Below are 18,760 nucleotides of genomic sequence, written 5' to 3'. Positions count from 1 at the left end.
AGCAGAGCCAGGCTGTTTGCCTCTGCTTTCAGGCTTTATGCTAAGCTTTGCTAACCATCTCCTGGCTCTAGCTTCAAACTTATCGGACAGAGTGGTATCAATCTTCTCATTTAACTCTTGGCAAGAAAGTGAATAGGCAAATCTCCCAAAATGTCAAACTATTCCTTTAACAGGGGCCAAAGCAGGGGCCTTGATATCATCCGTTCCTGGAGTCCTACGTGTATGCAGGTGTGCACACATTTAACTGTATAAACACATGCAGTTAGCCTGATTATCAGCATTCCACACCAGCAACTTAGCACAGCATAACCAGAAATCACTGAAAACCTGGAAACGTCAGCCAACCATGAATACATTTACAGCTAGATGATTGTACTGTATCTGTATGGTTGTGTGGGCTAGACTACCAAGCTTGATTTTCAGGGTGGTGATTAAAAAAAGAAATAGCATTTGCATGTGCGCTTTCCAGCTGTTCAGCTTTCCAACCACCACATGCATGCAGCATAATATCATATAATAATATTTTTTTTTATCTGTTGATGTATTTGCAAAGGTATTGGCTTACATTATCTACACATACTGGATGACTCAACATAAACATGCACATACTGTCTCCAAAGCAGTCAAACCCCTATCAGTGCAACTCAGATGCACGTTGTCGGTAACTCTCTTGTTTGTTACCAGAAACCTTTTGGTTCCTGAAATAGTCTGTGAACATGGAGGTCCAGGAACCCCCACACCCCTCCTCTCCCTATGGTCCCTTCAGCTGTCAGAAGCAGGCTGCGGTGGGGGGCTAAAGAATGGTGAGGGGGCTGGTGGGTGTGGACTGTGGATGGATAACAAGTATGCAGTCTATGAGCTAGTGTGGTTGGGTACGAATGAGAAAGAGCCTTCAGTCAAGCACAGGCAGCTTTGAAAGTAAAAGCCACACGTCCTTTTGATAAATATAGTGTTGAGCAATAAGCAGCCGCGCCCTCTGCTCTGGACCTTAAGACTTGTAGAGGAATGTTCACCCCGTGTTACTCGGGCCACATGGGCTGACGGTGCCAGTAATGCTCTGGGGAGATGAGCTAGTGGCTGTACGCCAGGAGATTTAGACAAGATATCTGAATGCAGACATGGTGTCTGCCATGCCAGCAGCCTCAGCACCTTCACTTAACTGTCACACGGGTTTGGTGCTCTGTGTCTGTTGGATGTTTAAAAAAATATATATATATGTCTCTATGTTCAGATACAGCTGTGGTTCCGTACCTGTCAGCTTGTTATAATCTTTTTCACCTAATTGGCCAACAAAAATGTATTATTGCAGAGTTAAAGTATGTACAAATCCTGCCGGTCCACAGGATATAGAATAAACAAACCAGTCAAAAAGGACAAACCAGAGCAACAAATGTTTTCTTTATGACTTCCTGAGTGAAGTCCACATCAGCATCCAGATTTGGACTAAACCTATCATGGTAAAGTTATTGTACTAGAGCTGGGCAATATATCGATATTATATTGATATCGTGATATGAGACTAGATATTGTCTTAGATTTTGGATATCGTAATATCATAATATGACACAAGTGTTGTCTTTTCCTGGTTTTAAAGGCTGCGTTACAGTAAAGTGATGTCATTTTCTGAACTTACCAGACTGTTGTAACTGTTCTATTATTTGCCTTTACCCACTTAGTCATTATATCCACATTACAGATGATTATTTATCAAAAATCTCATTGTGTAAATATTTTGTGAAAGCACCAAAAGTCAACACTACAATATCGTTGCTGTATCGATATCGAGGTATTTGGTCAAAAATATCGTGATATTTGAGTTTCTCCATATTGCCCAGCCCTATTGTATACTGTATATCTACAGTGAAGTCATAAGTGTTGATCACTTACCAGTTTCTCCATTTCCTGCTCACGCAGCCTCTCCTCTCTCTGCCAGCGGTGGTATTCCAGCAACTCGTCCTCATTGTCATTGATCTCAGAGATGCTGTTTTTGCGTTCTCGGGTATATGGTTTTATAAGACTCTGCTCCTTGCTGGAGGATCCTGCCATGGTCATGCATGAGGTCTTTCTTGTCCTATGAGGGCTGGCAAGAGGAGATGAACCAGACCGAGAACCCAGGCCTGACATTATGCCACTTCCTGGGCCGGCCCTCAACTGCCTGCCTCCAGGCTCCTTCTCCAGCCCAGAGAGTGGTGATGGACCCTGGGCATACAATGCCCTTATGGCTTCTGCTTTTGAAGTAGTTGTGAGTCTAAGTTGGCCCTGGGGCCCCTCTGGGCTGGGTTTGACGGTTAAGCCCTGTGAAGCAAGGGAGGAAGCCGAGCCCTGCGATCCTGGAGTCCCTCTGCGGGACATGTAAGGGCTGAGAGGAGGATGTTCTCTCAGGCTGGTGGCCCCAATCGGCTCTGGAGTCCTGAGCCTTTGAGGGGCTTCTACATGAGAGAGGTGCTGCTCTCGCATAGGACTGGGGGATCTCTTCTGTAGGGAAGAACCTCTTACTCGAGGGCTGGATGGAGTTGTTGGGGAAAATTTGACAGGGCATGGTTTGTGACTAAGGTTAGATTTTTCCTGTCCTGACGTGGCATCTGCTCTTACGTTCCTACGAAGCTTTGGGCTCTCCTGGGCCCTTTGACCACCAGTGGTACCGCTTGAGGCCACAGACACTGAGGTCCGTGGATGGGGGACAGGAGAGTGTTCGGTATGAGTAGACCGCACAGGTACTGGAGGGGTTTTGCTGCCGAGGTTCTGGCCCAGAAAGCTGCTGCTGTTTTCATAAATGGAGTCCTCTGTCATGGAGCTGTTTCTCCCATTGAGCATGTTTGGAGGAGAGGGCTGATGAATAGGCTGTTTACCAGATCCAACCTTCAACACCAAGGAGTCCTGGAAGTTCTTTGCTAGGTTGTTGATTTTGGAGTCACCGTTGCTCGAAAAAGACTGATGGTTCCCGTTCAGGACACTGTGAGAGTCTGTGAAGGGAGACAGAAACAGTTGTGCGTGGGCATTCCTGCTGAATAAAGGAAGAGGACACTTGCAAAAACATACATAAACAAACACAGTGGGAGGGATCTGTCCTGTGTAGCCCTTAAAAGGACAAATACACATGCCTGAACACACAAAGTGTCCCGGTGGCCCACTTTTAATAGTGATAAGTGTCTTGGAGCCCATACTCTCCTGTAGGAACCAAACCCAGCATTTGGGATGCTGTGCTCCTCAGTTGTGTTGTAATCCTACAGGGATCTGGAGCTGCTAAATATAACCGCTGCAGCGGTGTACCTCATTCAGAGCAGATGAAATCAGGGCCTGGTCAGGAAAGAGTAGGCCATACACACTGGGCAGGGTGTGGTGGCCCTTACTGTACAGTTCAGACCAAGCCAATAAGGTCAGAGGAGAATGGATTCTAAATATCATCGACAGCATGAGGCAACATTCAAAGCCATTAATGGGCCAGGACAATATAACATGATCTGAATGTAACTGTAAAAAGAAAGGTTACAACAATCCTTTGTCACAATGGGGTCACACCTTGAGCGAAAACACACAGATTTAAATGAACTAGATCACAATGTAGGCCACAGATAATTAGCCCTGAACAAGCTATTTCTGCACCCTGTCAAGAATAATGACCAATGTTTCAGTGTGACACCAAAACCAACTGTGCTGGAGATATGAAAACCAAGAGCTGTTCAAATTGGTATCAAATTTGAGTAGAATAAAACAAACCCAACCTACTGCTTACTGTATGCTATCTCAGTAACCATTTTTTAGGATGTAAGCCCTAAACCCAAATGTGACTATAGTATCTATTAGCCCAAAGCATTTGCTCTGCCCAGAATAGCTACTGAGGAAACTGTACAACCTTCACACACACCAGCTTATTTCTGGGTCTCTGGTGATTAGTTATTATTACTAACTGCATGCTCTAAGCATGAACACAATCTGGCCCTAGGTGTTATAAAATTACCCAAGCAGGGTATTTACCTGTAGGATGAGTTCTTGTGGTACTAAGTCCTTGGCTCCCTCCAGGTAGCATGCTCTTCATCCGCAGGGCCTCCTCTGGATGGTTGAAGCGGAAAAAGACTGACTGACCAAAACACAGCATGCACCCTACCAGGAGAGAAGGTAGAAACCTGTCAGTGATGAGTTAGTTCACATCTTCATATAGGAAAAGTAAAAACCCCACCATAACTACATTGTTATAAAAAGATTTTACTGACTGGTTGATACCACCCATAAATGATTGCTCGTACAGGGTTATTGCTTTTTTTTTCTTCATATTCAGCACTATTAACTGTCAGCTTGACAGCATTATATAATCAATACAAATCTTTTTTGTTTAACACGCCTTGAATGTAAAACCACATTTCAGCTTGGCATGTGATAAAACAAGTAGATCAAAGAGTGAAAGCAAGTGGTAGTACAGCATGAGAAGAAGAAAAAAAAACAGGAATCCTAAAAGTGTGACACAGTCATGGCAAAGAGCTCAAAATATCTACTATTGTTGTTCATATGTACTGTAGTCAACTACAGAATCTGGTCAATAGTGTATTGACTGTTTACTTGACTTAAATAAATTGTCTAGTTTAACTCACGTGTAATTAACCAGTAAGTGAAATCAACTCCTTCTCATTTCCCTGCATTTCCAGTGGCTCTCAAGAACGCCTGGTATACTCCCAGAAGTTTTGTTTCCAGTTCTGGATATTCCACAGAAAGTTTAATATTTATTTCATTCTTCAAAGTGAAGTCAAAGGTCCATATGGCGGCAACATGGTTCCTTATGATATAAATGGAGCCATTTCCTCCATTCCGGGGTTGTTTTAGTCAGCCCACATGACAGTCCTTTGAATGAAGCAAAGCCTGAAGAATTCTTGCTCAGCAGCTGCTGCCTCCACACACACACCAGCTGATCACCCGGCTTCAAATGACATTCTGGTGTAGCTGCTGGCTTGGATCCCATGGAAAGGGGACTGAGGGGGGCAGGACTGTTGTGCCTTTTTTATGGCAGGTATGCATATTATTGGAAGGACGTGGGACTGTTTTGTTGTTGTGAAGTTAGACTAGTGCTGTGTCCACTTTTCCTTTAGTGTATTTAATACTCAACAGAACCTAGTTTATGTATGAGTATGTAATACTGTAATGCAATTGCATGCAATAAGTCATCAGATTCTGACTGTACATTAGTGTGTGAAACGAGAGTCATGCTAGCGGCTCATCAGTACACATCAGTACTTTGAGCTAAATGCTAACATGCTCATGCTAAAATGCTGATGTTTAGCAGGTGTAATGTTTACTATCTGCATTTTAGCTTAGCGTGTTAGCATGGTAACATTTGGCATGTCATATTAGCAGCAATTTAGCCATAAACCAAGTGGACAAATTAAAATTTTTACCTTACGCTCAATGAAATGTTAAGGGGTCACCAAACGTATTACAATTCATCCTGAGAAGGAGCAAATTTCATGGCAATCTATTCAATAGTTTTTGAGACATTTCAGTTAAAACTACAAATTTCAACCTCCTGGTAGCACAATAGGAAAAGTCAGAGGAGCGCTAAAGTCCTAAGGAATCATCCGCTGGGGACCATGAATGTCTTTACCAAATTTTGCACCAATCCATCTCGTAGATGTTGAGATATTTCACTGGAAAGGTGAACATTTTGACCTGCTAATGGTGTCATTAGGATTCATCCTCTTGGCATCATGAATGTGTAAGCTATACAAAATGTCATGGCAATCCATCAAACCCTTGTTGAGATATTTCCGTCTGAACCAAAGTGGTGGTGTTTTTTTTTTTTTTAAGGCAAGTATTATGTATAAGCTATGTACAGTAAGCTTTAAAACATCTTTAACACCAACAATCATATTACGGCAATCCCTAAAGCTGTGACAGTGCTACCTTGTGTCAGGCGATAGGGTTTGGTGATGGGAAGGCCATCTACAGAGCACTGGTTTCCACATGGGTACAAGGTGATGCTGCCTGCTTGGTTTTCAATGTAGCAGTGCTGAGCTGCGATGCCATGGCCCTGCAGAGGGATATCTGTCCCCTCACTGCCCAGCGTGGTTCTCCCTGCAACAAGAGAAAACATTTTCTCAGCGTCAGTTACAGGAGATCCATGTGGACCTGTGAATACTTCTGTGAAGTATTCTTAGGTTGCATTTCGAAGTACGGGTGTCATTTTAGGGGTCAAGGCCACTTGGGCCACAAATGGAGTGATTGAATGTTGAAAAACAGGTGTTAGTCCCAAGAGGTGTGCTTAGCCTGCCAGATGAAAGGCATCTTGTCAGAGGGGAATAAATATAACCATCTATTATTTTCTGGGTTGTAATTTGATTATCAGTTGTCTTTAAGTTGCTGTCTGCTGAAACACTATTTGTTCTTAAGTGATAGCACAGAGATGCCGCAAAAAGAATATCCCAGAAAGCTTTTCTCTGGGGTGAGTGATACAGTCTCTTTTTTTCTTTTTTTTTTTTTTTTTTTTTTTTTTTTTTTTTCTCTCTCTCTCTCTCTCTCTCTCTCTCTCTCTCTCTCTCTCTCTCTCTCTCTCTCTCTCTCTCTCTCTCTCTCTTCCTCTCTCTTCCTCTGTGGTGTCTAGGCTTAGTGCAAGAAAAATGGTACAAGAACATCCCAAACAAGGGTGTAATTGCAACTGTGGTGCAGTATGAGTAACAACAAGATGGTTAAAAGGTAAGGTGTCATCGGTTTTTGTCAACTCATCACTCATGACAAGTTCTGCTGCTTACTTGTTAAAGAACAAGTAACTTATTTTGAATAATGTGCTTATGGAAGCATCTGTACGCTAACACTAATACAGATTACAGTGTAGTGCAGTCAGTACACAGATGTCTGAGTTTATACAGACTGTAGTTTACCATGTAGGTTAAAAACATGTTGAGCTCCCCTTTTAGCTGCTCGTTGTCGTCACCTTAACAGGGTAATGGTGCAGCATGATGAGGCAGGACTGCATATGTAACAAGCTGTTAATGAGGTTTCAGATGTCCCATTCAACAAGGACATGAAGATTATCTATAAAATAAGTAGTGCTTTACTTTTTATTAAAATATATCATTTTAAATTAATAGGTACTAGTTTCCATTTACAACACTGTTTTAACCCACCAATCCCACCAACACATGAACATACAATCCAAACCACACACAGACACACGCTCACCTTCCAGCAGTGGTAGCAAGGTGATGGCTGTGCTCAAGCGTCCACTTCCCAAACTAACCAGGTGGGGGCGCTCTGCCTGGACTTTCAGGGACTTGCCTGTCTCAATCAGGTCTAAAGGAGTGCTCTGTCAACACAAAACCAATGGAAAAACCTTATGATCCTGAGACTATATAAGTTACTTTCTTCACACAACATATTGATTTGTCACATCTTAAAACTCAGTGAAGTGGGCATCAGTTTTGTACTGAATCGTTAAACCACGTGTAAGAACAGCAAAGAATAGCTATTAAAATGCTCAAATAAGCTCTCCAGTATATGTCCTTGATTCAAACTGTACTACAAAGTCTCATCGTAAAATCTGTCTCTTTTTTACAATGCAATAGGATAAAGCCTCACACCTTGTATTAGCCTCATGTATAACCCAAATGTCGGTCCGCAACTGGAAGACTGAACATGATATGATTAAAGTCCCTTACTTCAACTACTTGTTAGAAATAAATAGGAATATAGAAAGGGGAATAATTAGACAGAGCATAGAAATGTCCAGGTTTTTACATGTAAAAGTAGTAGAATTAACATGTACTGTAAAAAGGTGGACATGCCTAGTTTTACCATGAGCACTGATTGGCAGATTTATTTATTTGATTTGAAGCTCAAAAGTGAATCTCACTTTTAAATCCTTAACACAAATCATTCACTACTCCGTTATATTGAGTAACAAGCTGACTTGCAACATGTACATAACCGTAATAAAGTCTGTTTCTCATTTAGCACCCCAGTTGTAGCAGCTGTAATTGGTAAGAAATGACTCACCTGTAAGACCTGGTGAGTCTGTCTCCCATGTTCCACTTTATTCCTGCTCACGCGCTCCATCTCGTCTGGACTGTCAGAATTATCTGACACATGAAGATCCTGAAGCAAACGCACACATACAGAGAGAGAGAGAGGGAGAGCAGGGCATGAATGGGAGCACTGGGAATACTGCTACTACAGTTGTACTACAATGAGAACAGTGCTTCCCTTAGAAACCTGCTGCCCCACTTATAAGCCCATGTGACCAAACCATTATACTGGGCAATTGTTTCACCAGAACTAGCCAGACAAATGATCCATCAAGAAAACTGCCGTTGATTTATGCCTCGATCTAAGAAAGATTACTTACACATTTGACAACAGCCTGCTATTATGTAGGCATCATCACACTTGCACTTTTGAGATGTAGCAGAAGGTATGAATGAGCCTTGCAGGTCACTTGCACATCACGGGGTCAGATCACTGCTTCCTGTGAGCATGAAGAGTCACCGTGACTCATATACAACTCTTACAAACGCAAACAAGCTCCATGTTTGTAGACAGATGCTGCAGATTAGATCCAGCTGTCTGCTCATCGCACGCACATCAGACGAGAGGGAAACAGAACCAGACAGACCTCAAACAATCACACACAGACACATAAGCAGCCCACATGACTCATCATATGTTTGCACTAAAAGCTGGTATCCCCGTCTTTCACTATCACCCACGTGGGTTGCTCATCCTGGCAGCAATTTAGTATCAGCTCAGCAAGCCAAACTGATATAGACACAACTGTCTACTATCTAGTGTCTGTTTTGTTTACCATAACCAAACTTAAATGACTGTATATCATGTTTGACTGGTGACATGTACATGTCAAAGAAAGTCTCTTGACTTAAATGATCTGGCAATCTAACAGATATGACAAACACATGGATGGGAAAGTAAAGTGTTGGGCCTCCTCGAGCCTCTTAACAGCTTTAATGGTTAATCACATAGTCTCTGAAACAGCTTTCTAAAAGATATTCCCTCGTTTGGTGCTTTGATGCTGGTGGTTCAGAGAGCTGTCTGTCAGTCCTAAATCTATTCAACTGGGTTGAAATATGGTGGCTTTGAAGGCAATAGTATATGATTCACATCATTTTTGTAGTCATCAAACCATTCAATAACTCATTTATTCAGCTTTTTTCCTGTCTGCATGTCAGGAAGTGACCACATCAACCCATTAGCACACCGACACACGACTGTTGCATCATAGACAAATTCTTGAGCTCTTTGTCGCTCCATGCTGACGTCCCTGATCAATTCAAATTCTTGAGGAAAAAAAATAGCCCAAAACCATCCACAGCTGCTGTGCTCCAAGTTTAGCTCCAGCTGAGACAACAGGGCGTTCTATCTGCGTCTGATGTCACTCCAGACAAAGCCGCCGCGTGAAACCACACGTATCTGACAATCACGTCCAGTGTGTGAGTCTCAGAGGACCCAGTGACACGGAGAACAGACCGTCCCCTCTGTTGGCCGCTGACACTAGACCCCTCACGCCTCTGCTGTCAGCCCACTGGCTGTCAACAATGGCCCTCCTTGAGCCACGCAGTCAGACACAGGACAGGAGAGTGGGCAGGGTAATGTGTCTCTGGCTGTCTGACTCACAGACACACACACACACACACACACACACACACACAAACAAGTACATGCACACATATGCTCCTTCTCCCATAAGCCTCAGTGATTTAACGAACACACCCAGGCCAGAGAATAGTTTTAGTGCTTGCAAATGCAGGGCCTTCCACTGTAACCTGTGATTATGGGGGCAGTTATGCCCTTCAGAGTTGCCATGAGCTTCTGAAAATAGACACCGCCAGCCACAGCCACACAGTCTGGGCTGCTACTTTTAAGGAGAAATGTTTTCTGCTGAGAGTGAACACTGACAAAAGAGGAACATTTGACATTTGAAATGATGAATAAAATGATAGAGTGTTATTTTATAATGGACGAGATAAAAATATGCAGGCAGCAATTTACAAACACAACAGTGCTGCAAACACAGACAACAGTTTACTTACTTTACTGACAGGCATGCAGCTCTTACCATTTCTCTAGTCTTACAGAGTCCAGACAACAGCTAGATCCATGTCTGAAGTGTATTAATCCATAGAGCAGTGTCCACATGATTGTTTATGTCTTGCTCCTAGCCTTCTTCATTCACTCACTGCTATTTCCCTCCTCCCAACCCCTTCTCCTCCCCATCCTGGTGCAGAGTTACAGAGGGGGACCCGTCATCGGTACTGCCCTCTAAAATGTACTATTACATCTGACAGAAGAACATGTTTTTTTATTGACTTCTTTTTGTTTTTTTGGCAGATGAGTAAAGACCTTCAATTTCAATTTCAAAACACCCCAGGCGTTGGGGTTCAGATCCTCCTCTGAAAGTCCCTGAGATGTATTCACTCCTACAGGATTTACATTGATTGAAAGATCAGATGGTCAGCACCAGATGATCGGAGGAGGCTGGAGACCAAACCTCTTCAAAGGCGTGAGTCTCCTCAGTATTTTCTATCGGTAAAGCAGGCGTTAAGAGTCCGATCCAGGAAGGAAATACAACGTGGTGTAGGAGGAGATGGAAAAGACCTTGTGTCCCCTGACTTCCTGCTCTGAGCTCTGTGCCACTGATGTAACAGACTGTAGAGCGGGTAATTTCCACTCTGGAAAACTGTTGAATAACAGTTTATGATAATATGACTAAGCATGGTGGATTATAATGTGTCTACTGTGCTTGATACATCAATGATGATGGGATAGAGGAATACTATGTTCCACAGGAAGCGAGCGAACACATGTGAGCCATCTTTTCAGATGTCCCACCGGAACAATTTGGCCTATACAGACAGAGAGAGAGTGGGAGAAAGACTCCACTATTGATCTCTCAAGGCTTTTCCCATGGTCAGGGGCCAGAGAGGAGACGGAGGAAATGAAGCAGATGATGAGTCACTAAGGAAAATAAAAACAAACAAACAGAGGCAGCTAAGTTACCAGATGGACTTGAAGCAAAAGTCTGCAGAGAGGGTGGATGTTCTGAGTCAGTCACCCTCAGTGATGATGTGGAAGTTACAGCTGAGGGGAAGAAAAGTTGCTGAATGTCACTTTAATTGGGGATTTTGTATGTAATGTTAGATTCCTCACTCAAGCTACAGCAAATACATACACGTTTCTTTTTATAGCAACAAGTCTTGTGCTTTGAAAGAATGACTTTATTCTTTGAGTGAAGCTACAAAACCCACAAATGCTTCAAATTAAGTTTGAATGAAACGGGGGAAGTATTGTTTCAATCAGCTAAACTCACCCATGTTACGAAAATAATGTTATTATTTTTGCCTTGGCGTTTAAACACATTGGTTTGAATATCCAGATGGATTTTTGATCAATATTAATATCAGTTTGCCTTCAGATCTTGATTCCTAGCATATACTATGACTTTATGCAACTCTAGTTCCCCTGTGTACACGGTCTTGGTTGTAAGCCTGAACTGACTCTAGGAGATAGCTCAGCGTTTAAACAGGTTTTGAGTTCTGTGGGAGGTTGATACAAGTTCACCACTATTAGATTTGCCAGCTGCAGCGTCAGCTTGGGTGCATTTTTCTGATCGCGTTGGTGTGAGGATTTCTTCCAGCTCTTGAATCGCGTGTCTGGTGGGAGGTTCGGATTGTACAGTATGTAGTAACCCTAACCCATAGGTACACACTGTTCTATACTGTCTAACCTGACTTGTGGAGCAGATGTCTGTAGATCGCTGCAGGATGTCCGGACATGACAGCAGACAGGTGGAAGCATGTGAAAGTGCAGTCAGGTACAAAATGCTTGAGCAGGACCCAGTCAGATTCATTCAGCTAAAGAATGTGTAGGAGTCTGATGTAAAACAGTTTTCCCCTTTCTCCTCGCCCCGAACCCAGTCAGAAGTGCACAGATCCTGCCTCTTCTGCTAAAATTGATAGGCAAGAAAGACCCTCATCTTGAGGAGGGAATGTGAAAAGCAACTGATTCACAGATGGGTTATACAGATTATCCTCATCTATAGCAAAGACCCAGATAGTTGCAGAACATTGGGGTGTCTCATTTTTGCAACATTGTCAGAAAAAACAAAACCTATCCTGTTATTTAGCCACAAATTAGCAATGTGTACACTGCCATTTGAATCTTCTGATTTGCTCTGCTTGATATAACAATCACATATTCATATGTTGCAACAATCATCACACAGTCCAGAAAGTACCAACTCACGTTAGCAGCCAAGTACTATGATAAGGCACGACCCCAGTTAACCCAGAACGAATAAAAATAGAACAGGAAGCTGATGATATACCCAAAACCCTTCCTTTGAGTGTCCCACCAAACAGATGTAATAATTCCTTTGTTATATCTCTCCACTTGTCTCTCATAACTTATCAACCCGTTCAAGACAGACATAAGAAGAGTGAGGCGTACACACCTACATGCAAACAAGTAATAATCATGAAGTATGTCTTACAGTACCTGTTTCACTCTGTCACACAGAAATGCATTACATCGGAAGGTTTTTGGCACTTTAAAGTTAAAAACATACTCACTCAGGCACACATGCACCTCACACTCCTTTCGGGGGGAATACTTCATCAGCCTTAGTTCCACCAAAGTATTACTGGACACATCAGCCCCAAAGGCACTCAGATCTCACATACTCACATAAAAGTCTGCACTAAGTCGATAATAAAAGATAACAAAAATGATAATGAATGTATGTTAACTGTCTCACAAGAGGGTGAGAAATAACTGGGTCCTATTAGGCTGAAAACTGTGAGTGTACTGCCACAATTGCCCCATTATCTCTCTCTCTCACACACACACACACACACACACACACACACACACACACACACACACACACACACACACACACACACACACACACACACACACACACACACACACACACACACACACAGCTCAGCAAATATTTTTGTTTCTAATTACCAGAGCTGGCCAGGAACATCTTCTTGTCTGTTGGATGATTCAGTCCAAAGATTAAAAACAGAGATGAGGAGGCATCTTCCAACTCTTCATGAGAAAAGGTCTCCCAGTTCTCTCCTCGAGGATGGAAATACACTGTCAGTTCTTCACTGCTGTTGGGACTGTTTCAAACTGAAACATTCAGTGCATCCAGATTCATCTTTCGGCCGGGTCCTCCCCTCTTTCCAGCCCTTTTTCTCTCCCCACTTATCATTCCTTTTTCCCATTCATTTGAATCTAACTTTGCTCTGTGATTCCCACAAGGCAGATTTGTTTTCTAGATTTTCTCAGATGTACAGATTATACCCAGTGCATACCTAATACCTAATTTCCCATCAGTATCCCTGATCTATCTTTTATACTTTTTTTTTGTTCCATTCATTATTCCACCGAACTGTAGTTAACAAAACATGGAAAAAGTTTCAGGATGAGGTCACTTCAAACTCATGATGAAGGATTAGATTGCTCTTGTTTTCACTTTGAGAGAAGCACAAGTGACATTTCACAGACATTTATCTCAAATCAACAATTTCTGTGACTTAACATCTCTTTTTTTACCTTTATTTATTCATTGAACGTTCACTGAGAGGAAGCCTCTTTTTTGCAGGAACACCCTGATCACATTCACACAGTTACACATTCATATCTGGAAGCTGCCCAGTACAACCAGTACAACCACAGTTTGATCTGCTGGCAGACCAGTGAGCAGCTCCACTGGAGCGGTTGGGGTTAAGGGCCTTGCTCAAGGGCACCTCAGTGGTGGTAATGAGAGAGGGTCAAGCGCTGCTCTTTCGCTTTCCCCACCCAGGTTTTTTTAGCTGAGGATTGAACCACAAGCTCGCTTCTCTAACCTTTAGGCCATCGCTGCCCCGAAAACTTACACAGATAGGCTACTGTACAACCGCAGAAAAAGCAGAGGTAAACTGGGAAAAACTGGATGCCACTGTGTTTGCTTTGCTTTGTCACAAACAGAACACTGGTAAATTTAGAGCCTTTGACAGAGTGCCAATCAGAAAATTTTAGTTATTAAGGTCAGCCAATGGACATTCAAGTTTTTCCTCACAGGCTGGAATTTTTAGCCTGGCTGACGGTGTTAGACATGTTGTCAAGGCCCGAGTAATTGGTTCAGCCTGTTCTGGCCTCGGTTCAATCTTGGTGTGTTATGCTGCTTTTGCCACGAATAAAACGGTTGAAACAGACAGAAATATCTGCAGGCTCCCCTCATGCAGAACGGTTGTAGGTGATATTAACTGCATGTCTGAAATGTAGGAAAACAAGTAATCTCCACCACATATGAAATTAAAATAACCTTGTCTCTTATGAATCCCATGCATATATTTATTAAGTATGACTGTTGGAAGGACTGATGAATCCTCAAGACAGTTTTTGATATAATTTACTATTTTAATGTTACTGGTGATGTCTTTCATTTCCAGCAGGGAACTTTTACATCAATCTTCTCAGTGTATTGTGGTGAGGGTGCATGCGTTGAATATCTTTTGGAACAATATGTGCGGTGAGCTGTCTTCAATTGTTATTAAATGGAAACACACATAGGAATCACCACGTCATGTGTAACCCAGATTTTCAGGAATGACATAATTGACCCCTGGTGGCAAAGTCAGTGAAGTGCACTCCCACCATCATCATCATCACCCTGGTTGTTCTGACATGTTATCTGATTAGACTTACTGTATTAAATATTAATTATATATATATATATATATATATATATATATATATATATATATATATATATATATATAAATTATATTAAATATTACTAATTTCAGAACCTTGATGTCATTTTTCAAAACTCTAGACACAAAACTCAAAATGGTCATCACTTGTAACACAGGCTGTCCAATGTTCAAAACATTGCATTGTGCATTCATATCTTTAAAGAAATATTGCACTTGCACAATCATTGGTTCAGAAAACTAATTTATTGTGAAATACCATTGAAACGTTACTTTAGATCACACACACACAAGCTACCCATAGTTTCACTGTGGCATCGTTCGTACAATCATTAAATATTGTAGTACAAAATAGGTGATACATGTTTCATTATGGTACTACATATAAATATATCCCTGTAAAAGTACTGCATTAATAGAGAGAATACTACAGACCAATGTGGTACGAGTATATATATATATATATATATATATATATATATATATATATATATATACTTTTTTTTTTTTACTGTATTTACCCTTTATTTACAGTATCCAGGTAAGTTGATTGAGAACAAATTCTCATTTGCAACGACGACCTGTCACATTCACACAGTTCCACTTACCTGGAAGCTGCCCAGTACAAGTCTGATCTGCTGGCCACTGAGCAGTATTTTTGTTTTATTTTATGTATATATATATGTATATATAAATTATATATCTCAATCATCAGTAACGAGTTGGCAGTATTGGACAAGCAATTCCAATGGCCTGCATCCATACAGTGCAGTACTGTCAATACTGTAAATAGTCTGAAAAGTGGTACATGGGAGCATAGAAACAGTGTCTGGTAAACAGTAATACATTACAGTAAAGAAGGATGATGAAATATTACATCCATAGATCATGTAGTCTAATTGGTTCATGCTCCATACTAATTGGTGACAATGAATCTCGTTATCTTGAAACTTTCATGATCTAAACATGGAATATTGTTTGTTTCCATACAACTATGCATTAAGAGTAATGAAACAGTTATTTATCATTTTGAGTAGTTGTATGAATTGATAGATCATTGTAATGAAATGAATAGACCATGTGAAATGTAATGTGTGAATTGCTTTTTGAAATAATAGTACTTTGATGTTAAGTTGTGTCATATTGAACAGGTGATCTTTGTTAAATGAACAAATGATCTCAGGTTTATATGTATTGTATCCAAGCAATTGAAAAAAGTGTTAGTTTTGAAAAATGTGCATTTTGATCATTGGTTGTGAGTTTTGTGTCTAGTTTTGAAAAAATGACGTCAAGGTTCTGAAATTAGTGCCAAAGGGATTGTAAAAAACTGTAGTTGCATTTGAAACTATTGGATGTGTCTGGCAAGGTGTCAGTAGCCATCAATTTCTTTGAAACCTAGTGTGTGTTGTTGACACACACTAGGTGTAGGTTTTAGTTGGCCAGCTAAGGGTCTGCACTGACACTTGTATAGTGACCACATCCTTTTCAGACTGGACAAAATACTTTAACTTAAACCTCTCTACAACACTAATTCACATTATACATTGAGAGCTAACAGTCACGTTTTTATAAAGTAGATAATCAATGGTAATCGTAATAGGCTACACTATCAAATAAATAACTCATATGATGCACTGGTAATGCTTCTATAGGCTGGAAAAGCTCTTGCTTGAATGAATTATTTTCTGCCTAACTTCTATTACATACCCTATACCAATGGTATGCCTGCTGTTCTAGAGCCACATAGCCTATATTAAAACAGATGTCATTGTGCACATGCTTGTAAACTGGTTGCAGTTGTTTTTCTTTATATGTGACAAGGAAACACCTGGAGCTTCCAGCTGAAAGAACGGTTGCGGTGTTGTGCAGGCTTTAGCTTTAACCACACAGATGCAGAAACAACATTTAGGACACTTTTACCTGAAGACAACGGTTTTAACGAATACAATCCCACAGACAGTTTTTCAAACCACTTGCCCTAAATCTAATCTAAAAAATATATATATATATTTAACAATTGATACACAGTTGTCAGTTTCTTGGAATTAAAAGGCACAAAATAATCCCATATACACAAACCACAACTAATACAGTGAAGTGCTGCAATAAATCCTAAAGGCTAGCTATGTTATTGAGGTTATTTTAGGGGTGTCGATTCAACATTATGGTCCTTTTGGAGGCTCTAGTTTCTCATGTTTAGTTCAGCTGGGATGGACAAATAACTGCACCACAGCCCCCAAAATGACCACAAATCACCAGTTAACAGAAACTGAACATTATGTTCTTCTTGAAGGTTTGATTTATTGTTTGACGATAACGTTACATTTACTGTGGGAGTTAGATAAATTGGACAGTGTGGGAAGCAGGGATTAGTTTAACGTAAGATATTAAGAATTTAACTGCAACATGTTAACGCCATATAGTGGAATGATATATTTTTGTAATTATTTACAAATAAACTCCATTGTCATGCTAGAAAGAACCAGATGAACCGCAACATGAGGTCGATTCGTGTGTTCTAGTAACGTTACAAGAACCCGCAGTGCATGTTAGTCAGCGGGGGCCATTTTTCCATTACCTGTAACGTTAACGTTTAATGACCTGCCAAGTGAGTGGCTAGCACTAGCGCATAGATAGCTACCCTATACAAATGTTCGAAACATACAAGCACACGCTAATGGTATGGCCTATCAAGGTCTGGTGAACGTCAGTTAGCTAACGTTAGATACAACTTTGAGTCACAGTGGCTAGCAAAATGTCTTCACATTAGCAAGTAACGTTAGCCCAACTGAAAAAACAAGGTATCAACCACTTTAACGAAACAAGCGTTTATTAAATAACAATGCGAAATTAAACAAGTCAAGAAACGTTGCTCTTTCGAGGAGGAGTGGGTGGCCCTTAAAAGGGCCTTTGGGGTAAAAGTTATTAGCCAGGAAAGCTAGCTAATACTCTTGAGACTGAGAGGAGGCCTTCTTTCCCGCCTTGCCGGAACTCGGTGCAGACTGGCCGGTCTTCTTGGGCAGCAGGACGGCCTGGATGTTGGGCAGGACACCGCCCTGGGCAATGGTCACACCGCCAAGCAGTTTGTTCAGCTCCTCGTCGTTGCGCACAGCCAGCTGGAGGTGACGAGGGATGATACGAGTCTTCTTGTTGTCTCTGGCGGCGTTGCCAGCCAACTCCAGGATCTCAGCGGTGAGGTACTCTAGGACGGCGGCCAGGTACACGGGAGCTCCGGCGCCGACTCTCTCAGCGTAGTTACCCTTGCGGAGGAGACGGTGGACACGGCCCACAGGGAACTGCAGACCGGCGCGGGAGCTGCGGGTCTTGGCCTTGGCTCGGGCCTTTGCTCCAGTTTTGCCTCTTCCAGACATCGTCGGTTGTCAAGTTTATCTTTCGCAACAAAATACTGCAATCGTAGGTTTGCAAACGTTTGGAAGAAAGAGCCTCACACAACCTGGATATAAACCCCCAGCTTTGTCCCGCCCTAAAACGGGATTGGCTTTTGGAACGAAAATAGTCAAGTATGATTGGCCTCGAGAGGTCAGAGGGGACAGGAAGTCAGTGATTATTGGTGTATCTGCTCTGGTCTCAAACCACTCACGGTGGGCCCTACACAAGAAACAAAGGCGATTGGCTGTTGTTTTTCCTGCTTGCTGTGAGTGGGTCATACGGTAAAGAGGCGGACATAGAAGACCAATCGAGTATCTTCCCTCCAGCTTCAAATGTTTTGGCGCTTTTAGAAATTGTGCAGTAAAAGTAGAACCACATCTAATGCAGAATTTAGAAAACATTGGTGGTTATCAGAGAGTTTGTGCTGCTGCAACAAATGAATTCACCCGCAAGATAATCACTAATGGTTTGTCTGATCACTTGAGCTTGCTTGTGAGAATAATAAAACCCACAAGCAGCCACACAAACTCATACACTCAAGCAGATATAAAATGTACAGCACACGTACGCTACGTACATGTGTTAAGTAATGTTGCTGCCTTTTAAGACAATGTAGGCTAATTTTAACCTAAATAGCTCTACACAGGCATATTTTGTATTTACGCTAT

General features: G+C 41.7%; 2 protein-coding genes across 13 annotated transcripts in view; both read right to left on the bottom strand.

Moving 5' to 3' along the window:
• phldb1a (pleckstrin homology-like domain, family B, member 1a) overlaps nucleotides 1–13,138 on the bottom strand; it is a 28,929-nt gene extending 15,791 nt beyond the window's left edge. For 7 of the 12 annotated variants that reach the window (XM_039826365.1, XM_039826362.1, XM_039826364.1 and 4 more), the window contains exons 1-6: nucleotides 10,026–10,181; nucleotides 7,978–8,076; nucleotides 7,165–7,288; nucleotides 5,890–6,060; nucleotides 3,976–4,101; nucleotides 1,888–2,963 (exon numbers count right to left, since the gene is read on the bottom strand). In XM_039826365.1, coding sequence (XP_039682299.1) covers nucleotides 1,888–2,963; nucleotides 3,976–4,101; nucleotides 5,890–6,060; nucleotides 7,165–7,288; nucleotides 7,978–8,076; nucleotides 10,026–10,040 — 1,611 coding nt within the window. In that variant the 5' untranslated portion in view covers nucleotides 10,041–10,181. Of the gene's footprint in view, nucleotides 1–1,887; nucleotides 2,964–3,975; nucleotides 4,102–5,889; nucleotides 6,061–7,164; nucleotides 7,289–7,977; nucleotides 8,077–8,326; nucleotides 8,598–10,025; nucleotides 10,201–12,563; nucleotides 12,776–12,966 lie in introns of those variants that run through there. The other 5 variants (XM_039826360.1, XM_039826358.1, XM_039826357.1 and 2 more) reach the window with 5 other exon arrangements.
• Nucleotides 13,139–17,511: 4,373 nt separating this feature from the next.
• Nucleotides 17,512–18,191, bottom strand: LOC120544119 (histone H2AX). The gene has a single exon (XM_039777695.1). It carries the CDS (start codon nucleotides 18,071–18,073, stop codon nucleotides 17,645–17,647), a length of 429 nt encoding a protein of 142 aa, XP_039633629.1. The 5' UTR covers nucleotides 18,074–18,191; the 3' UTR covers nucleotides 17,512–17,644.
• Nucleotides 18,192–18,760: the final 569 nt, after the last annotated feature.

Source organism: Perca fluviatilis, chromosome 16 (assembly GCF_010015445.1).
Source record: "Perca fluviatilis chromosome 16, GENO_Pfluv_1.0, whole genome shotgun sequence".
NCBI classification, from domain to species: Eukaryota; Metazoa; Chordata; class Actinopteri; order Perciformes; family Percidae; genus Perca; species Perca fluviatilis.
This window is presented reverse-complemented; position numbering and strand designations above follow the sequence as displayed.